The sequence below is a fragment of the Symphalangus syndactylus genome, chromosome 2, assembly GCF_028878055.3.
Source record: "Symphalangus syndactylus isolate Jambi chromosome 2, NHGRI_mSymSyn1-v2.1_pri, whole genome shotgun sequence".
NCBI classification, from domain to species: Eukaryota; Metazoa; Chordata; class Mammalia; order Primates; family Hylobatidae; genus Symphalangus; species Symphalangus syndactylus.
This window is the reverse complement of record NC_072424.2, coordinates 126,791,492-126,813,079: the sequence shown is the minus strand read 5'-3', so window position 1 is coordinate 126,813,079 and position 21,588 is coordinate 126,791,492. Positions and strand designations below refer to the sequence as shown.

General features: G+C 43.2%; 2 protein-coding genes across 21 annotated transcripts in view; one reads left to right on the top strand and one right to left on the bottom strand.

Moving 5' to 3' along the window:
• The window catches only part of UST (uronyl 2-sulfotransferase), a 345,881-nt gene that overhangs the window by 60,404 nt on the left and 263,889 nt on the right, over positions 1–21,588 (bottom strand). For all 3 annotated transcript variants that reach the window (XM_055266806.2, XM_063622934.1, XM_055266823.2), the window contains exons 6-7: positions 15,799–15,896; positions 13,267–13,424 (exon numbers count right to left, since the gene is read on the bottom strand). In XM_055266806.2, coding sequence (XP_055122781.1) covers positions 13,267–13,424; positions 15,799–15,896 — 256 coding nt within the window. The remainder of the gene's footprint in view (positions 1–13,266; positions 13,425–15,798; positions 15,897–21,588) is intronic.
• LOC134733486 (uncharacterized) lies at positions 1,638–19,993 on the top strand. Of its 18 annotated transcripts, XM_063622951.1 has the most exons (6): positions 4,489–4,848; positions 5,799–5,828; positions 11,795–11,872; positions 12,782–12,888; positions 13,021–13,207; positions 19,858–19,993. In XM_063622951.1, exons 1-6 carry the CDS (start codon positions 4,569–4,571, stop codon positions 19,866–19,868), a joined length of 693 nt encoding a protein of 230 aa, XP_063479021.1. In that variant the 5' UTR covers positions 4,489–4,568; the 3' UTR covers positions 19,869–19,993. The 18 variants fall into 18 exon arrangements, 3 of the variants coding, with proteins under 3 accessions (XP_063479021.1, XP_063479022.1, XP_063479017.1); XM_063622952.1 differs by lacking the exons at positions 5,799–5,828; positions 11,795–11,872; XR_010117013.1 differs by lacking the exons at positions 11,795–11,872; positions 19,858–19,993 and having other exon boundaries at positions 4,618–4,848; positions 12,174–12,888; positions 13,021–14,198.

The window sequence follows — 21,588 nt, the reverse complement described above, 5'->3', positions numbered from 1 at the left end:
GAGAGGGGAAAACACTCAAATGGAGTGGTTATACGATTTTGAACTGGCTTGGACATAACATGGCTGGAATTTCGGAGCTGGCTTTTGTTTGCATTCGTCATGAAACATTTGTTATATGAGCTGCTGCTCCTGCTACTGAAGCAGCTGCTGCAGAGGAGCCTTCACGATGGCTGCTTTTCCTTCTGTCCATGAGCAGACTGGCTGTGCTCACCCGCTGAGGCCTTCACTCCCCCACTCCATGCCTGTGCTGCCATCTGTGCATAACCTGGGGAACACGTTTCCCCCAAACTGACACCTAACAGCACAGGAAACGAAGATGCCCTTTTCCACCAGGTTATGTGGAATGATAACTTTAAATGGTCATACACTCTGCCTCTGATCACAGGAGTCTCTTTTTATCAGTTCTTATAATTTACATTTCCTCCCACAAGAAACCTCCAGTACAGCCCTGATTTGTCTTCTAGGTAATTTTAAAATCATAGTATTAAGTTTGGAGCTTCATCATGGTAATGTCATCCAGTAAAAACCCAAAAGGGATTAATTAATCAATTACCGTTAAAGGATCTTGTTTTTGTTTATTAGTTTTGCTTTTGAAATTTTACCAGTACTATAATCCCAAGATACAGATGCTGAAGGCAGCGCTGAAAGAATGCGCTAATATTGCTTGAGATTTAAGAACTGGTAGAAGTCTCAGGCTGAACAGAGGGAAATGTTTAGCAAAACCCTCATGAAATTACAGTAGTTTGATTCACATCATGGCTACACAGATACTGCATAAAAGATACATGTGTGACAGACCTAGCTAAGAACTGTAAACACAAAACTGGCAGCAGAATCTTAAAGTTCAGGTAGTTAGAACATTTCCAGTTAAATGTAGTGGGCTGATTACATGCCTTCAATGCCTGTCCTTTGAAAAACTTCTCTAAAATGACAGTGAAGGAATGATAATTTTATTAAAGATGGCAAAATCACAAGGATAAAATGCTGGAGAAGGATTATCAGCAGAAGGCAGACCTCCATCAATTTCTGGAAGATGAAATGTGGTTGGAGGCACGCATCCAATTAGGCAAAGCAGAGGGAGAGAGTCTGAAGTGCTGACAAAAAGGGACATGGCTCAGGAGTGTCAGCTCACCCAGCTGAGAGTCAGAGATGGAGTACCACTGGGTGTCCCCGATGGGAGAGCTGGGTCTGAGGCTGGCAGTCTAGGTATGAAGCAGCTGGGACCCCAGTTCCCTCCACAGCCAGGGGCAGGCAATCTTAGGATCAGTCTCCAGAGAGTTTGGGCAGGGGCTCCATACTGATTTGCTAACCCAGAGGAGCGGGGAGGAGAGGTATGGGCTAAAATCCCAGCACTGGGGAGACTGGTGCATTCAGTGAGAACCTTCAGTGCCTGTTCCCACACCAGCAACCAGTTGCATGCATGCTCCACTCTCCTACCACACTTCACCTCCCATCCCCAAAGCAGATGTTTGGATAATTTTTCAGTGGGAAAACTGGACAAACTCCAGAGAGAAAAAACCACAATCACTAACAAATATTTTTCCAGCAAAATCTCTATTGCTATTTGATTATCCTAAAGTGAGGTCCACTGGTCAATGAGCCTCCTTCATTGCACAGCACTTGCAATTAGCTTTTCTTTTCTTTTTTTTTTTTTTAAAAGATGGGGTCTTACTCTGTCACCCAGGCTGAAGCGCAGTGGCACAATCTTGGCTCACTGCAACTCTGCAACCTCTTCCTCTGGGGCTCAAGTGATCCTCCCACCTCAGCTTCTCAAATAGCTGGGACTACAAGTGTATACTACCACACCCAGCTAATTTTTGTATTTTTTTTTGTAGAGACCAGTTTCACCATGTTGTCCAGCTGGTCTTGAACTCCTGAGCTCACCTCGGCTTCCCAAAGTGCTGGGATTACAGGTGTGAGCCACCATGTCCGGCTGCAATTAGCTCTTTAGTGCCTCACTCTTAAAACGAAAGACAGACAAATGTCACCAGAGGAAAGCCTTCAGACTGAAAAAGCCCAAACCAACCAAAACAGTACAAAGAACCTGGAGCAAATAGAGATAAAGCAGGGAATAAATGAAAACGCTTAAACCAATCTCTATAATTTTTAGACATTTAAGGTGTTATTGCATCCATCCACTAACAAGAACAAGATGTTATATAAAAAGAAGAAAGAAAGGCTGAAAAAGAGAAGATTCAACAGAGTGGCTGGAATACACATTGAGGAACTCTTCCAGAGAAAAAATGTTCAAAAGATGGCGATTGACGGAGGAAAAAACAGCAAAGCACATAGAAAGGATGAATCTAGAGGTTCAAGTATCTGACCACTAAAAGCATTCCAGAAAAGAAGCAGAACATAGTGGTGGTAAAATCATCAAAGAAACAAAATGTTAAGAATTCCCAGAAATAGAAGACAGGAGTTTTAAGCCTGAAAGTATCTATCAAATATTTAGCACACATGCCGAGGCATACTATAAAATTTCATAAAAAGAAAAAAGAGACAATCCAAGGAGAGAGAGAGACAGAGAGAGAGAGAGAGAGAGAATGAGCATGAATATGAGGACCAAACTAGCCATCAAGTTAGAGTAGAATACTGAGCTTTTCAGACCTTCAATGACTCAGAAAAAATTTCCCTCCCATGTGCCTTTCATGAGGAGGCAACTTAAGAACATCTTGAAGTAAAATGAGTTATTAAATCAAGAAATAGCATCCCTGAGATTAAGAAAACCAGAACCCAACAGAGAAATATAGTAAAGGGAAGCTGCAGTAAAGCTGTGTTTGGAGTAATGAGCCCAGATATACTAGGAGCAGGAGCTTTCTCGGTGGAAAGAGGAGAGGGCCTCTGGGGGAAGGGAGGGCAGGTTGGGATGGAGCTTAAAGAGCTCTAGGTGGAAAGAGGAGAGGGCCTCTGGGGGAAGGGAGGGCAGGTTGGGATGCAGCTTAAAGAGCTCTGAGTGGAAAGAGGGGAGGGCCTCTGGGGGAAGGGAGGGCAGGTTGGGATGGAACTGACATAATTATCTGGTAATTAATATTTAAATAATACCAAAAGTAATACTGAATGCAGCAGATCTAATGGCACATACGAAAATTTTGTAACATATGAAATTTTTGATAGGTACAAATAAATCTAGGCAAACAAATGAAGGCAATAAATAATTCTAGGAAAAACAATTAAGTTGTGCAAGAAATGAAACAAAATCATGATGTACTGCTCAGATCAGCAGCCAACAGAATGTATAAAGTCACAGCAACGTCAGCAGGACCATGCATCTCAAATGTGGGTATGACCATCTTAGGAAGATGGAGAGGAGCAAGGAAGTAGAAGTAAAGGTAATGGAATAAGAGAATGAGATCAAGACCCCAGTAAATCAAGAAACAGCAGCCTGTGCATACTAGTTACAGATAGCGCGGTGACTATCCAAAGAAACATCTAGCTGCGCTGAAAGTGACTGGCTCTGCAACATCAGACTTCATCTTTGGGAGGGCTGGAATAGGAAACTGTTGCTTTTCATTATACATCTTATAGGACTATTTGATTTTTAATTATATACATGCATTACTTAATAGATATAGCAAAAAATGCAGGGAGGTAAAATCCTAGGAACACGTTTTGAAAAACAGTTCTGGTAGAGTCTCGCTATGACAATGCAGCAGAAGCATCTAGAAGCGTATGGTATGGTAAAGACAAGGTGCGGGGTGAGACCTTCAAGTCAAGCGAAACTACCCCACCTGACAAACAATCCTCTCTTCTTCTCATCAGTGGGGGATTATGCTGGATTTTTCTATGCGTTTGTAGGTAATGAAATGAATGTGCTTACTAGAACCCACAAGAAACCACACATAAAAATCCCCAGCAATGTTATATGCACAGGTATATTTCTAGCTTTTTGCTGTATTCTTTCACAATTCTGTGCCATTTGCAAGATGTGAAAAGCTAGGACATTATGTATCAATAAAAATGTCTGAGACATGCAAAATAGACCAAGAAATATTTTTATTTGAAAAAGATTTAGCCAGACAAGAATAGAAGCTTCCATTATAAAATGTTGAGTCATGCAAAATGGGTAAGGATTGTACTTCGCCCCGGCAGGGGGTATATTTTATAAGCAAAGAATGTCAGAGAGCTAAGGCCACAAGCCAAGGGCCCGAAGACAGTTTTGAAATCCTTTGTCTAGTGCTCTTTCCACATCACCACATTAATCCCCGGGGTGGACAGGGACCTTGACAATTTAAGCATAAAAGAACAAAAAGACCACAAGGTCATTTTTATAAAGATCAACCATCAACCCCTGGGGTCAGGTCTCCAATCTTTGCTCAAGCTTTAGAAGGCTTTCAGCTTTGTGGAGTTATCAGGAAAGTCCAAAAATTGAAATTTGTGGTGACTAATTCCACCCCCTACAAATACTCAATGCAGAGCATATTACTGTCAGCTCAGCTAAAAACTGCTCAAAGTAGAAGTGATTAAATTCTAAAGTAGAAAAAAATTCACCTCTAAACACAGAAACACACTGGTACTTCCCCCGCACACCCAGATATTATTAGCCAGCTTTTTGCCTGGGGAAATGAATCATGAGAGAGAAAACCGTACAACCCCCAAGTCCGACCACACTGAGTAACTGGGGTAGACACAGAGGGGGGCATCTGGGGCTCTCCCGAGGCCAAGGTTGGGACCCAGAAGAGATGAATTTCCCTGGGTGCACAGGGTGGGAGGGAGGTGGGGCTAGAAGAACTTGTTCTGGAGGGATGATCCCGATGGCTCCCAGTGCAGAAGGCCAGGAAGAGCAGAGGATGGTGCCAGGAGGACGGTGTTGGGACACAGGCAGCTCAGGCCTGGATCAGGCAGTGACTGGTAACAGAAGGAGAGTCCATGCTGGTGGGCTCCGGGGAACATAGGTGGTAAGGCAGGGCAGTACTTGGCGTCTGGGGATGTAGTGTGCGACCTCCTGTATTCGGTGTGAGGCACAGGGAGCCAGCAGGAGCTGGCGTCAGCCCGGGTCTAAAGGGTGGTGGGATCTTAGCGGGGAAGACTGGGAAGACAGCAAGGAGGAAGAGCTGAGGCTGGAGGAGGATGGGGGCCTGGAAGGATCCCTGCCACGCTGTTAGGAAGCCAGGGTGCTTGGGTGCTGGTGAGGATGGGAAGAGGGCAGGGGAACGGGGGGAGGGTGACGCAGGCCCTCCGGCAGCAGCGGCTTGGCCACTGGCACTGAGATTGGTATGAGTGACTCAGTGCCAGGTTGCGCCACAGAGAGCTGAGGCTGCGGATCCTTCTCCTGCCTCTGGTGGGACCGTCTTAAAGGCAGGGTGAGTGAGCCTGGCTCCAAGAGGCTGGGCCCACAGGCAGGGGCTGACATGGGCTGGCCCAAGCCCCAGCTCTCCTCACTCTGGGTGCTTCTACGCTTTCTCACCTCCACGCTTCCAATCATGTTATTTTCTTCTGATTAAAATGCCTCCTTCCACGTCCACTTGGCAAACTCCTATGCACCCTTTAAAGCCCGGCACAAATGTCTCCACAAGGTTATGTGCCTCAGCCCTGTTAGTGACCGCTTTCCAGTCAGACATGATTTTCATCTTTCTACTGCCCTTCCCCAGGAAAGGGACATCACAGACACTCAGATATTTATTTGCTGGAGGTGTTTGTTGAATTTTTCTGGCAGTTTCAGATTATACCTATTTAAATATTAGTTTTCAGAGAAGAGAAATATTTTTGCAAAGTTATTCCTAGAAAATCAATGTCTGTAAAGGAAGTTCTATTTTCCTGTCAATCTTTCATAATAAAATTGGAAATGCTTTCTCCTGGAGGAGAGATGATCCCAAGACAAGAACAAATCGGTAAGCAAGAGTAAAACATGTTTAAAGATTATATAATTTAAAGTAATTATCTTTTCCAATAAAACAAATAGTAATAGTTGAAATAGGCCAAACGCACATACATTATGCTGCAATTTAAGCTTTCATAAAGTAAATTAAACAAGCCTAGAGGCCGAATTCTTGTGAATTGGTGATGTTTCTGTAAACTGAATGACGTTATCAGCCTATGGTTATAGAGTTCCCCTCAGAAAAATGTTCACTAAAAAAAAATCACAAGTGTTTAGAAGTTAATTTAAAGGGGTTTACACTATGTGTTCATTTTTAATGAACTATTTGCCCAATAGCTACAGTTGAAACAGTTATATGCCTTCAGCTTAGACTCTTTTTTTTTTTTTTTTTTTTTTTGAGATGCAGTCTTGCTCTGTCACCTAGGCTGAAGTGCAGTGGCTTGATCTCAGCTCACTGCAATCTCCACCTTCCGGGTTCAAGCAATTCTCCTGCCTCAGCCTCCTGAGTAGATGCGATTACAGGCATGCCTGGCTAATTTTTGTATTTTTAGTAGAGATGGGGTTTCACCATGTTGGCCAGCCTGGTCTTGAACTCCTGACCTTGTGATCCCCCTGCCTTGGTTTAACAAAGTGTTGAGATTACAGGCGTGAGCCAGCATGCCTGGCCTAGCTTAGATTTTTAGACACTATCTTAGAGACCTTGCACTACTATTCCCTATGTCCCCGCAACCCCCACCGGAAAGACATCAGGTGTTACCAAACAGATCTATTCTCAAAATTATTTTTTTCTGTGTGTATTGCCTCGTACTGGCTTAAGATAACACACTGGCTTGAGATAACACATCTTGTGTGTGTGTTAAGATAACACACACACAAGATCCAGTGCTGACATTATTAGGATCTGAGCCTGGGACATGGCTGGTGAAAAAAAAATCTTTATAGAGAATATCGATGGTAAATGAACCAATAGCAAATTGGAGTCCTGTTTTCATCAATGATAACTGAGTTTTTAAAAACAACTTAATTGCCTTCTAAAAATACCTAATCTGAATTCCTCCTAACCATCATTGTATATTTGGGAGGTTCCAGAATATTTTTGAGTTTTGCTATAGCACAGAGGCAATAGAAGTGGAAAATAAAAATGGAAATTAAAAATGAAACAGAATTTGTTTAATTCAGGCTTTCTAAAATGTTAGTTTTTAATTAAAAATGAGAGAATTTGTTTAATTCAGGCTTTCTAAAATGATAGTTTTTAAAACTAAAGCCAGAGTTAGTGGTGTATCTATATAATATATACATTATATATTATATAATGTATATATATCATATATTATAATGTATACAAGATAATGTATATATTTTATATATAATATATAATGTACAATATATACATTATGTATTACATATAACTTATATATATAATTTAGATATACATATATATATTTTTAACTCACATAAACTTATTTGATTGCAAAACTCCACCCTCTTCCCCTAGTCGCCACTGGCTTTCATAAAGTGCAGTTTGAACTACTGCAATCAATCGGACTTGGAATCCTTTTCATATCCAAAAATCTCATTTTTAGGCCTCAAATTGGACATAATTGTACATCTGTGTTCAAGCGTTATGTAAACTCCTGTCTGCAGAGCAAAGTCTATTAGGGAACCTAGTGCACTTTCTTGAGAAAATGGAGAGACATCGCCACCTGCTGGACAAAGGTTATTAATTCATTAATTTAGTGTTCTGAAGTACGTAATTCTGCACATGGAAAACAGTTTTTCAAGAGCTGAATCTTAGGAATCTTACTTTAAAAACTCTACTATCATTCTATATCTATTAAATAACATGGTATATAACAGTCATCAAAATTCAATATGCAGCATAAGTTAAGGGTAATTGGCCCCAATAACGTCTCAACAGTGGGTTTCATTTAGTGAAAAGTCTTAGCTCCCTGATATTTCTGGTAAGAGTTCAGTTATAAAAACAGACGACTTTTTAAAAAACGTCATTAACTTGGATTATGTGTGTCTTTCAGCCCCTTAGCATGTCGCTGTAGTAATATTTCCACCTAACTTATTCCCTGCGATTCCAGAAACTATGTCCCTGTTTCTGGAACAGGCTATTGACTAGAATATAATTGTTCATTCCTCTCTGCCCAAGTCAGTAATACAGAAATATTATTTCTTAAAGGCACGAGATTTCCTTGTAATGTATCAGCTGTAACTGGTGAAACAGGTCAAGGATAATCATTTCCTTCATTTGTTCCTTCCAATTTTTTCCTCTTTCTTTCATCTAGAAGTTACAAAGAGAACCTCAAGTCCAGTTTCTCTCAGGGACAGCCCTGTCTCTCCTGTGATGGGCTTGGTGAGCAGGCTAATTACTGAACATTTATCATATAGTAAGTCTGGGCTAAGGACTCTGCATGGATTGATCAGGCAAGACTCACAAGAACCTATGAGGTAGATAAGATTATTTATGCATCTTATCCAGATGGGGAAACTGAGGCTCCGAGGGGCTATACCTTGCCTCTGGTTATGCAGTTAAGTGGAGGAGAGGGTCTAGCATGCGGGCTGTCTATCTCAGAGCCTGTGCTCTAATCATTATGACACACTGGGCTGGGCGTGGTGGATCACACCAGTAATCCCAGCATTTTGGGAGGCCGAGGCAGGTGGCTCACCTGAGGTCAGGAGTTCAAGACCAGCCTGACCAACGTGGTGAAATCCCGTTTATACCAAAAATACAAAAATTAGCTGGGCATGGTAGTGGGAGCCTGTAATCCCAGCTACTTGGGAAGCTGAGGCAGGAGAATGGCCTGAACGCAGGAGGCAGAGGTTGCAGTGAGCCAAGATTGTGCCATTGCACTCCAGCCTGGACAACAAAAGTGAAACTTACTCTCCAAAAAAAAAAAAAAAAAAAAAAAGATGGGATAACTCAGTGGCAGAGCATTTGACTGCATTATGACATACTGTCTTCTCCACAGGTGTGTGTGTGTGTGTGTGTGGTATGAAGAGAGAGGGATGGAAATCATGGCCATAGAGTTTGAGTTGGGACCCCGGTCTTGATCACCTGAGCATCAGCAGCTCCAGGGAAGAACACATTCTGAAGGAGGAACTCTCCAGCTAGGATTTCGTCCTGTCCGAGAGGACACCAAGAGGTGGAGACCACCCCCACAACTAAACTTGAGGATTACCAAGGCAATGGGGACTGTCTAGGAATATTTTTGAGGCGGTAAAAGCACCCCATGATTGTGCTAAGTAACAAAAGACAGAACAAGCAGCCTTAAAACGTTCTACATGATACACTGGTATTAGAATAATAAGATCTTAAAGACCATCCACTTGAAAACTGTGTTTGCTCTGGGTCATATGGGCAGAACCATGGCAGACAAAGAACTAGAAGTTCCTCCTAACTCCCAACTCAATGTCCTTTCCTTAAAGAATAACTGTTCTTTATTATAAATAGGCCAAGCTTTTATTATTTAGTATTGAACTCAGGCTGAGATTTTTATTGATGGATAAAAATTTGAATTATTTCTGTGCCATACTATTTAAAAGTTTTCTTCTACATATTTGTTATCATTTTCTAGCAAATATCCTCAAAATTGAAAACTGCAACGTCAGTGAAATCAGTGAGCACACCACTATCCTTCTAATGGGAGGTCTAATTTATCATTCATGCATAGTAAAAAAAAAAAGCATAATATTTAAATGTGTACTCTGTGATTGTTTATAAAACTATTTAAGTATAAATATTTCAAACAAAGCACTCAGCTTATAAGTGAACTTAAATCCTCAAAGTTAGGATTTAAGTCACTTGTTTGGAATTCGTTACATATTTTTCCTTTGTAATAGTTGGTGACCATATTCTCAAGGCAACCCACAAAAGTCTAGTAAATTCCCTACTGTGGCTCCAGTGTTTACATTTGTAATGGAAATGTGTTGAAAATGAATACTAATGTAGTGCTAGTCATGGAAAGTATTTAAAACACAAGGTAAAAGGATTGGACACATGAGTTTTCAAGTCACTAGGAAGGGAGAAGGTAATGGGTTAATATTAGACCATAGAGTTCTATGTCTGGATGCTAGGTGGCGCTATTGAACCAGAACAGCTCAGTTATTTGCCAAGTCAAGGGTTTACAGAGGGATGCTCATATGACTGTTCCTATTACACATATTCACATGTTCCTTGTCTTTCATGTGCTTATTTATTTTGGCCCTTACCACCACTGAGATTTTAGCTCCTAAAAATTATGACTAGAAAAATATTGATGGCTCACAGCATGTCTTTAAGAGTTGAGGAGAAAAAGTATTCAGAAATATATTAATATTCACCACTCAGAAATATGTGAGCCTTGCCCCTTACTTACACATTTTTGTGGATGACTATGGATCATTCTCTCAACTTCTCTAGGCTGGCTTCAGTTTCTCATTTTTATTTTTATTTTATTTTAGAAACAAGGTCTTGCTCTGTCACCTAGGCTAGAGTGCAATGGGTGTGATCATCATAGCTCACTGCAGCCTCAACCTCCCCAAGGCTCAGGTGATCCTCCCACTTCAGCCTGCCCAGTAGCTGGGACCACAGGTACATGCCATCATGCCTGTTTTTTTTTTTTTTCTTTTTAGATGGAGTCTCACACTGTCACCTAGGCTGGAGTGCAGTGGTGCGATCTCCGCTCACTGCAACCCCCGCCTCCCAGGTTCAAGCAATTCTCCTGTCTCAGCCTCCCGAGTAGCTGGGATTACAGGCACCTGCCACCATGCCCAGTTTATTTTTAGTATTTTTAGTAGAGATGGGGTTTCACTATGTTGGCCAGGCTGGTCTTGAACTCCTGACCTCGTGATCCACTCACCTTGGCCTCCCAAAGTGCTGGGATTACAGGTGTGAGCCACCGCGCCTGTCCTTTTTTTTTTTTGTATTTTTAGTAGAGATGAGCTTTTGCTATGTTGCTCAGGCTAGTCTCAAACTCCTAGCCTCAAGTGATCTGTCTGCCTTGGCCTCCCAAAATGGTAGGATTACAGGTGCAAGTCACTATACCCAGCCTCAGTTTCTCATTTTTAAAAGGTGATAAGTAATAAACAAACATAATAGAGATTAATAAAAAATAATTATGTACAAGATGACATATGTGATCATATGTAATAATTATGTATATGTTCAAACAGTGAGGTTGCTCCTACCCAGTAAAGCCTGCTGGGGCCTTGGTGCTCCCTAATTCAAACTCATGGTCAGGATTGAGCAGTGTTTTCTGAATGCCCACTCCACAGTACTTGTCCCAATATTAGCAGCTGTGCACCGGCTCATTAAAATAAACAGTAAAAATAAAATAAAATAAAAACACATATATTTATTTCACACACTGGCTCTGAGGGTCAGAAATTCAGGGGTAGCTTAGTTGGATGGTCCTGGTTTGGGATCTCTCATGAGGCAGCCATTAACATGTTGGTTGGGGCTGCAGTTACCTGAAGGCTTGACTGGGGCCATAGTATCTGCTCCCAAGATGGCTCACACACGTGGCTTTTGGTCTGAGGTCTGAGTTCCTCACTATGTGAACCTCTCTTCATCCATAGCAGCTGATCTCTCTCAGAGCAAATGACGGAGCAGACAGTAACAAAGTTGGAAACCATAATATCTTTTATGGAGAGTGTTCATCTTATGTGTCACCAGGATTTAGTTAACCCTTTATCTCAGACTGTATATTAGACACACACACCACACATGCACACACACACACCATACAACAAGATAAAGCCAAAAGGAGAAAATGATTAACATAAACCTTTCTTCTTCAAAGGAGTCTAATTAAGGATAAGACCTCTCCTTGCACAAAGAATGGAGTTTATGTTGTCTTCTAGAAATAAAAATCAGTCACATCAAACTCTTTACATTAAAATTCTATAAACTCTTTAAATGGCTTGTTGTTGAAAAGGCAAAGGAAATCCTAGTTTCACAACCCCACTATTTAAGGTTTATTATGCTTCTAGCTGTCAACCCACATCTCCTGCTGAGTAGACACATCTGCAGGGCATGCCTGGAGCTTTCGGTCATGTTCCTACATACAGGTAAATGGGATTTGAACTCTAATGGGAGCTGGGAGGCTAAGGCAGCCTCCACCAACTATCCACCTTCCTTCAGCAAGTCCCTGATGGAGGTAGGGCCACCTTGACCTTGTGCAATGGGATCCAGGGCTCTCTGGGCAAAGACCAGTTTCCCTGGGCCTTGGGACCTACCAGTGATGCAGGTGGGGTTCGGGAACCCTGTGGAATGTCAGGCAGCAGACTGCATTTGGGGAGCTTTTCATCTGCTGCTTCCTTCTTTCTTTCTTTCTTTTTTTTGATACGAAGTTTCGCTCTTGTTGCCTAGGCTGGAGTGCAATGGTGTGATCTTGGCTCACTGCAACCTCCACCTCCCAGGTTCAAGCGATTCTCCTGCCTCAGCCTCCCGAGTAGCTGGAATTACAGGCTCCTACCAACACACCTGGCTAATTGTTGTATTTTTAGTAGAGACAGGGTTTCTCCATGTTGGCCAGGCTGGTCTCGAACTCCTGATGTCAGGTGATCCACCTGCCTCGGCCTCACTAAGTGCTGGGATTACAGGCATGAGCCACCGCACTGGGCCTATCTGCTGCTTGTTTCTACAGGGCAGAATGCCTTCTTCCATTTCAAGACAACAAAACAGAACAATAAACAGATCACTGAACGTGTATTATCAAGGCTTGTTGTCACAGCAGTAGATTAAGGAGAATAGGAAAAAACAAACAACATTGTTTGTCTTTCTCTTTGGATAAAATGACAACGAAAAAATAAATGATGGATTTCTGAAAGTAATTATGCTTACGATGATACCACAGGAAGCCCTTGTAATTGCTTTGCCACATTGTATTTCTTGCTGCTATTTGGGGACCACTCGGTTTGTTAGGATAAAATCATAATTGTATTTTCAATTTGCTGCTCTATCTATTCCATTGTCAGGATTTGATACACTAGAGTGCTTTTATCAAATGGAAGTTGGGCCAGAGAGAATTCATCACCAGGATGGCTCTTTCATACTCACGCATGTTTCCATCAATGGAGTCCAGGTGCGCACACACGGATTCATTTGTACCCACCCCAACAACATGCTCAAGACAAGGCTGATGGAAAATGTTGCCAATTTCAGTTTCCAGCAACATGGTCAAGACAAGGCTTATGGAGAATGTTGCCAATTTCAGTTTCCACAGGGAGAAATGGAGCCATTAAGCCTTTGGAACATGGTGATTTTATGTCTGAACATGAAGCTCAAGATTTTGGCATCTGCAGCTCCTGGTTCTAGCTTTCCTTCGCAAGCCCAGGGAACTAACTGCCCTTTGTCATCAGAAGAGATCATTTCACTCCTTTATTTCCTGAGCCCTTTTCAAGGTGAGTAGCCCCGGACACAGACCTCTCATGGAGAAGAGTTTGCTTACAAATGAAGTTACCTGGGTCTTTGTAGATACTGAGCACGCCCTTGAAGTAATGAGGTAAAAATCTTTCCAGTAACAGCAGCACATCTTCCAACTCTTCAAGAATCCCCACGAGCAGGAAGTTTTCATTCACGTTCAGCTTTGCTCTCTCAAGGGCCCATTCACCAGGCTCCCTTTATGGATATAAAAATTTATTTCAAATCAGAGATTCATATTTGAAATGCAGCAACAAGATGCTGAGAGTTTACCCCCTCTACCTCCCACCTTCACTTGCATAAGTCCAAATCCTGTTTCCCTCAAGGACCAGCCCAGATGTAGCCCCATCCAGAGCCTTCCCAATCCTTCCAGCTGGTGTCCTGCCCTGCTCACCGTTCCTTCTCTGTCACTTTCATCCATGCTTCACGCCAAGCCCAGGGCCTTGAATTCACAGGCCCTGCCTAAGTATTGTAGACGAATGAATGCAGGCACAAGCAGTTAGGTTCTAACAAATACTAATCAAGCGGTGAATAGAATGGTTTTTTAATAGGCGGACCAAACTGAACCAATTAAATAAATTTAGGAGTTTTGAAATACGAAACTTACTGACATAGCATTTATGTAGAACTCAAAAGAGGTGTCAGGTCATGCCTGTTAATCATCTTATTCTTTGGAAGAGTTAAAGAGGAATCTTTGGATTTTTGTTTAATTTTGTTTGTCTAGATTGCAGAAGGAAAACAGCCTAATCTGATTTGTAGACCAGCTCTCTGAACTGACACTAAGGCGAGTGAGAAAAGCCCAGGAGTGGGGCTCCAGGCCTGGCTGTCATTATCATTTGGGGGAATTGGGCAAGCCAGGGTTCTCTTTTGAAAATTGGTAACAATAACCCTTACCTAGTTCAAAGCACTGTTGTAAAGACTGTGCAAGGTGATATGATGAAAGACTTATAAAAATCATTGTGTGTGTATCAAGGTATGGTGTCATGAGTCACCTCTCCAAGATTAGAAAATTTAAAAATCTGAAAAATACTACACGATTTAAAAAATACTTTAGGGAGTTCAAATCATGTTTCCTGTTATAAAGATATTCACTGTGATCAGCAAGTGAGTCATCCAGCCCCAGATCTTCCCAATACCTGAAGGACTAAATGTTAACCAGGAGGTATTTGTTATTGAGGCAAGGGTCGGGGGCAGGGGAGAGGCCACCTGGACTCAGGCGGCTTATGGTGAAGTCAAAAACTAGCACTCCTAGTTCTGTAATTTGGACTATAAGCAAACTCTTTTGTTATGGCAAATGAAACAAGACAAGAATAACAACAATATGCCTAAAAACGAAGCAGAAATCATAGCATAAGCAAAAAAGTACAATGAACGCATTGCCGATGTAGAAGTAACAGTTCTCCTTTGGCCTTTTCAGAAACACAAAGACCCTCTAGTTAATGTTTCCTTTGGGGAATACTGTCACTTCTGATAGCATGGTTGATTTCCTACCAAGCAAAGATAATGCTTCATTGTTGCTGCCATTTCTTCTCCAGGTTATGACATTTGTCTAGCACAGTAGATTTCAACTATAGCTACACCAGAAGCATCTGGGGAGGCAGCTACACACGAGACTATGATTGGGTGGGGGTTGTGAACAAGTATGCAGGGGTGCTGATGCAGGACCTGGGCAGATCACACCCTGGGGGTCCTGACTATCTGAGTTAAGTCACTTTCTAAAGAAGGTCGTGACTTCAAGTAAGGTTGACAGGTGCTCACTATAAAACACTTTCTTCTCTGCCTACTAAGTATATCCACTATGGGATTGGGGTGTGGGCTTCCAGTGTCTCAGACCCAGTGACACATGCCACGAAGGCAGGTTGTTGGTTAAGTCAGTCACTGTAGAGCAGCAGGCTGGGTATTTGCTCCTGGTCTTCATGATCACATTTTATGTGACATTTTGTCATTTTATCCAAAGAGAAAGACAAACAACATGGGTTGAGTAGTGACAAGTATGTTTTAGGTATAAACAAGGGTTTGGTTCCAGTTACAAAGCTTTATATGTGGTCTCCTGAGGCCTCTGCAGACCCTGATTTTTTTTTTTTTTTTTTTTTTGAGAAGGAGTCTCGCTCTTTCACCTAGGCTGGAGTGCAGTGGCACGATCTCAGCTCACCGCAGGCTCCACCCCCCGGGGTTCACGCCATTCTCCTGCCTCAGCCTCCCACGTAGCTGGGACTACAGGTGCCCACCACCTCGCCCGGCTAATTTTTTGTATTTTTAATAGAGACAGGGTTTCACCATGTTAGCCAGGATGGTCTCGATCTCCTGACCTCGTGATCCGCCCACCTTGGCCTCCCAAAGTGCTGGGATTACAGGCATGAGCCACCGCACCCGGCCCCTGATTTTTAAATTTCATTATTTATAGGACATTTGGAGTCTCAAATATTATCTTAAAAGATTAATAGTAAACAGGAACTGAATTCCAGAAGGTTGAGAGACTAGGGATACAAAACATTCCACCGAGTGCCAGGCTGGTGGGGTTCTTGCCCTTGTTGTGCGTACATGCATGCCATGAGCCTGCTTTAGCCCTTACCTGCATCTGGGATGCTGTCCACAAAAGTACGGAATGATGTAAAATAACCTGGGGTTGGAACACTCGGGATAGTTTTCAAGAATACACTCATTGATATCCTAGAAGAGAAAATACAGCAGTCAGATGTCTTGTAGTCTCTGCAAGGCTCTATCAAATGCCACAAGGTTTAAGTAAAATTCATGACTGAATTACACAGGCATGCCTTGAGAAGATGAAGAGAATTCATAGATTTCATGAGAAAACTTCTTTTTTGCCTCCCAGCATCCTGCTCCACTGGCCAGGCACACAAAAGGCTGGGCCATTTTAGAGAGTACATGCTCTGTTGAGTAAACTGCATCTCTGCACTTCCTGCTGGCTCTGAGTCTTAAGTTTGGTCACAGGCCTTGGGAGAGCAGTTGTACCCACTGTGCTTTGTGGTGGCACCACCAGTTGCCAGCCAATTAGTAGGTATACAGTTGGCAATTAATAAATGTTTGTTGCATGAATTTAGGGTTTCTCTGTGTATCCACGCACCCAACAACTAAGTATCTACAAGAGTCTCGTAAGGGTTTGTAAATTTTAGAGGGGCTGTAAAATCACTTCTAACATTATATTAGCTTAAAAAGCAGTGGAATGTTTATACACAGACACCTTCTCACTTTCAAAGGCAACAGTTGTGACTTCCAGGTTTTCCATTTCTCTTATATGAGGTTGGACATGATGTTTCTGAGGGCATTACCAGAGCTTGAAATGGCTTGGTGGGGGTAAGGAGAAAGGCTCAAACCAACTTTTATCAAGGTAGATTACATTAGACATTCTAAATAAGACATGCTTCATTCTCAGGTATTTCTATGGAGAAAAGATAACTCAATCTACAAATAAACCAAACAGCTGTAGGATGTTTTTCCAGATACAATATTGGCAAGGCAGATTAAGACTGGACACAACTCCCAAATATGATTGATGAAATTTATGAGTCGGTAGAAGCTACTGTATCTGACACACAGGTGTAGGTGTAGGTGTTTAGGTGTGGGTGTTTAGCTAGTAACAATTTTTTTAGTTCAGGTTGGGAATAAGAGAAATATAATTTATGCTTTTTCTTAAAAACAATAATCCCCTCATACTTCTTCAGTTTATATACCAATTTAAGTAAATTACACAATTACAATAACAAATTCAAAGGAAATAAACAGAATCTGCAAAAAACACAATCGAGAGTACTCAAGCACTCGAGTTTACTGTGAGAGACGGAGGTGCAGTTTCCAGAGAGGAACATATGAGAAGTGAATGGGGGGCGCATTTGTCCGTCCAGCCATGTGGTGAAGGTGATTAAGAGCATCTCATTGTGTATGAAAACCCATTAAAATGCAAGACACTAGACCTGAAATACCTTTCTAAGGAGAGTTTGACACTGAAAGGTGTGTGTGTGTGTGTGTGTGTGTGTGTGTGTATGGATATTCATTGCTGCAATGAGTTTATTTATTACAACAAAATATGGCAGAACTGACATGTTCACGAACGGGGGATTGGTTTTAAGAGAAATTATGGTACATTCACACACTGAAATACTGGATACCTGGAAAGAATGAGGAGGATCTGTGTGTGGTATCCTGAAAAGTTTAGATAAATTTTCAAGTGAATAAAAGTAGACTACAGGACAATATAAACATGTAGGACAATATAAAAATCAACATGTTTACATAAACACAAAAAGATCCGGAAGGAGACACAGCACACGACTGAAAGCAGTTTTTTCTGGTGGTTGGCATAAAGGAAGATGAGAATATACTGAATTTTTCCTTTATTCCTTTTTTGAAGTGTTAGCTTTTATTACAATGTATGCATTTTTTTTTTTTTTTTTTTTTGAGACGGAGTCTTGCTGTCCCCCAGGCTGGACTGGACTGCAGTGGCGTGATCTCGGCTCACTGCAAGCTCCGCCTCCCGGGTTCACGCCATTCTCCTGCCTCAGCCTCCTGAGTAGCTGGGACTACAGGTGCCCGCCACCACGCCCGGCTAATTTTTTGTATTTTTAGTAGAGATGGGGTTTCACCGTGTTAGCCAGGATGGTCTCGATCTCCTGACCTCATGATCTGCCCGCCTTGGCCTCCCAAAAGGCTGCGATTACAGGCGTGAGCCACCGCACCCGGCCGCATCTTATGTTTATTGTGAGAAAACTGTACAGAGATTTACACACTGTGAAACAAACCAAAGCTTGTGTGGGCGGTTGCCTGTGCTTTGCCTTGAGGATGCTCTGAGCCCCCTGCCCTCCTCACATTTGAGGGTGTCCTCTGGTAGTTGGCCTCCCCTTGGAACCTGAGCCTTTAGTCCGAGGGACCCAGTAACCCTGGTGGCCTCCCTCTGCCGCAGTGGCAACAGGGAGGGGGCCAGGAGCTGGGTGAGAAGCAGAGCCTAGGGTGATTCTGGCCAGGGCAGTGTTCATCTGCTGAGGTCGAGATTTCACAAAGAAGGATGGAGTAAAGCGATGGGGAACATCCAAAGAACGGTCACATATGCAGTCAGCCCCCCAGAGTCCTGCATTAACATGAGAAGCAGGGTACCAGAGACCGCCAGAGCCTCCTACAGATGCTCTCATGGCACCTGCTGCTTCTGCAGAGCTGCCCTTGAGCAAGTACTTGTGCGCTTATTTGTTTAGGTTGTAGGTCCCTCAGAGCACAGACTGTTCACTGCATCTCCAGTGCTCAGCACCCTGCCTGGACAAAGCAGGAGTGCAATAGATACTGAATGAGTGAGTGAATAAATGGCAGAAGGAGAGAGACAAGGCATACAGCTCCAGAGCAAGAAAGGAAGCAGACACCTCTTCCATTTGCTGACCTTGCCAGGGTTTTGTCCTCAGCAACCCCGGGCTCGGAGTAGACAGAGGGCATCAGATGGTTGGTGAGGGGAAGGCGGAGGAGGCGCTGGGGCCTAAGAAGGCCACTTCCCTATTGGAATCCACAAATAACCTCACGAGGTCAATTTATAGGAAGACATAAATTCCTAGTTTTAAAAGTGCAGTTAACAATTCTTTTCTTAGACCAAGGCGAATCCTGGGGGATTTCAAAGAGTTCCATTTGAGCCCATTAGGTTGATGAATGGCATTCATCACAACCCATCTATGGCGATGCTATAGAAGGATATAAATAAAGATGACTGGACCGGAAGAGCCAGAGGAAGCAGAAATGAGCAGAGAAGCCCCAGGCATGGAGCTGCCAACTGCTTGGCCACAACCACAATAAATGGGGATGCTGCTGCCTGGCAGTCTGAGGACCAGGGGCCTGCAGGAAACTGCTCCTGGCACCTCCTACCCAGTCCACTCTTAGCAGAACCGAGACCTTCAGTGAGCAACATTTCAGCCTCCTGGGAAACTAAATGAGACCAACGAGCTGCACTTACAGTGGCCTGTTCTGATGGATGCCTTTCAGTCTCCTGGGACCATTTGGTCGCCGTGGTATTCAGGATTTATCTTTGGTCTAAGATTTATTATCCTGCATTGTTTTACAATCACCTTTTAATACCAAAGTTCTCTCAGCACATATATTTTCTAAATGATTATGCAATTTCATTTTTTCCTTCCGTGTAGTGCTTCTAGGGTAAGATTGCTTTTTTAAAAAAGAAAAAAAAAGTTTAATATGGATTTCAAACTTTTCTCTAAGATTGTCACTGCACTGATGACTTTAGCCAAGCCAACCTGCTTGCCAGCACTTGATCTGTGACTTGCTCCTCTGGTTCCTGAGTCTTGGCACACACCATGGGCACCCCTGCAGTGCCCTTCCCTGCCAAGTCTAGCCCTTTTTATCACTGGGTCTTAACATAAGACCCCACACTGCTCAAGACTTTGCATTATTAGGGAAATGAGATCATCTCTCTGAGTAAGCATTCCAGATAACTATGAGAATCCTTTTCATTGCCAACACTGTACAAAAATTAATCCATTTGTGTTGCAATGTATTCTAAACTGTACTATTTTAAAAACCATATGCTTTCCTCCCTCTAGATTTTCTTTGTGGGTTTGTCTTTTTCCATTCTGATCTTACAGCAAAATCATCTTTTATCCACTTGCTCCTGTAATGTTTCCACCAGATGGATGGTGATGGGTGACCCTCATCTTCTGAGTCTAAAGGGCCGCTTGTCTCAGAGGAAACTCCAGTCACTGCCTCCAGTTCCAGAGAGTCCTTCCTGAGGCCTCTCTCACCCTCGCTCCCACACCCCCTCTTCACCCCCACAGGATGATGACAGCAGCTTCTCAGCCAGCAGCTCTTCCTTCCACCTCTCCTCCCTGTGTGCAGCCTCCAGAGGTGCCCCAGTCTGCACTTCCTTGCTCTCCTTGGAGGACTCCTATTGACAATGCAGCTGGGATAACAATCAGGGCACCTGATACAAACTGTGAATTCCCTGGCCAGACTTCCAGGGCATTTGATATGCAGGGCCAGGAATCTGCATTTGAAAGAACCTCTGGTGACTCTGAGAGGATGGTCACTCTTCACGAGCTGTCTATTAGGTAATTCATCCCATGCTTTTGCTCTTCCTCTCCCTTGCCACCTCCCTCCTCACCTAGTCTCAATAGCAGGCCCAGGTTTCTGGCAGGGAGAGTTAACATACTCCGGTCTACCTGGGCTAGCGCTCACTTGGGTCCAGGAAAAGGAGACAGATGTGACCATGCGCTTCCTTCCATGCTGGCCATTCACTGCCAACCACATCTGGCAGATGGGGTCCCTGGGACAGGACTCAGGTGCCACATCGCATACTCTCTTCACTGTTGGCTGGAACCCAAATGTCTCCAGGAGTGGGGTCTGTCTGGAACCTCATCCATCAGCTGGGACCTGGCACTCTAACCTAGTTCTAGTTCTTAGGCTAGATCTACTCCCAACATTCCCTGCCAATGGCCAGGATTCTTTTAGAAGTGGACAGACTTCCCCATGGTGCCCATGAAAGGACTTCCAAGCTGGCCTGAGTGCTCCTGGCATCCTGAAATAACCTTCCCACCTACCTTGCGGGGGCCCCTCTGTGTATCGACACTTGCTTCACCCACATGAGGGCTCGCTCTAGAGATGAGACACTGCGCTGGAGACCTGGACACCTCCTACTCCCTCCCTGTCAGCAAATTTTCACAGCCCTGCCTCCTTCTCCTCACTCTGCACTGCCAGGCCCACAGGCCTCTCGTCTGCTTCTGCCTGAGACATAAAACTGCCCTTTTATTTCTCTGTAGATCAAGAACTAGACAACTGCTTCCTCTCTTGGATTTCTAGTTTTAATTTTAGAAAGGGTGGAAGGAAGGAATTCCCAGGTGGAGTTAATTTTATCACAAAAGGTGAACTTAGAGACGATTCATATTTTACTTATCCTTTCATAAGACAGCACCTTGTCTGAAAGCCACTGAACTGAAAAAAGACTTATTGGTGTTTTTACACAGCTCCATGCTTGAAACATGGATCCGTTTTGTCCATATGGCCCATGGCTTTCAAAGACAGGATTTCTGGCTGCTTTCAATAGCAGAATCCTTAAGAGGCCATACGCAAAGTTCCCTGAATGAGGAAAAGGAGATTTGGGTGCTGGTCTCAGCTCCGTGATTAATTAGCTGGGTGTCCTCAGCTAAATCGTGCCATCTCTGAGCCTCAGTTTCTCTCAGCTACATAATCTCAGTCAATGAAACTGCAGATGGATGTACCTGGTAGCAACTTTTTTTTTTTTTCCTTTTTTTTTTTTTTTTTTGAGACAGAGTTTCGCTCTTGTTGCCCAGGCTGGAGTGCAGTGATGTGATTTTGGCTCACTGCAACCTCTGCCTCCTGGGTTCAAGCGATTTTCCTGCCTCAG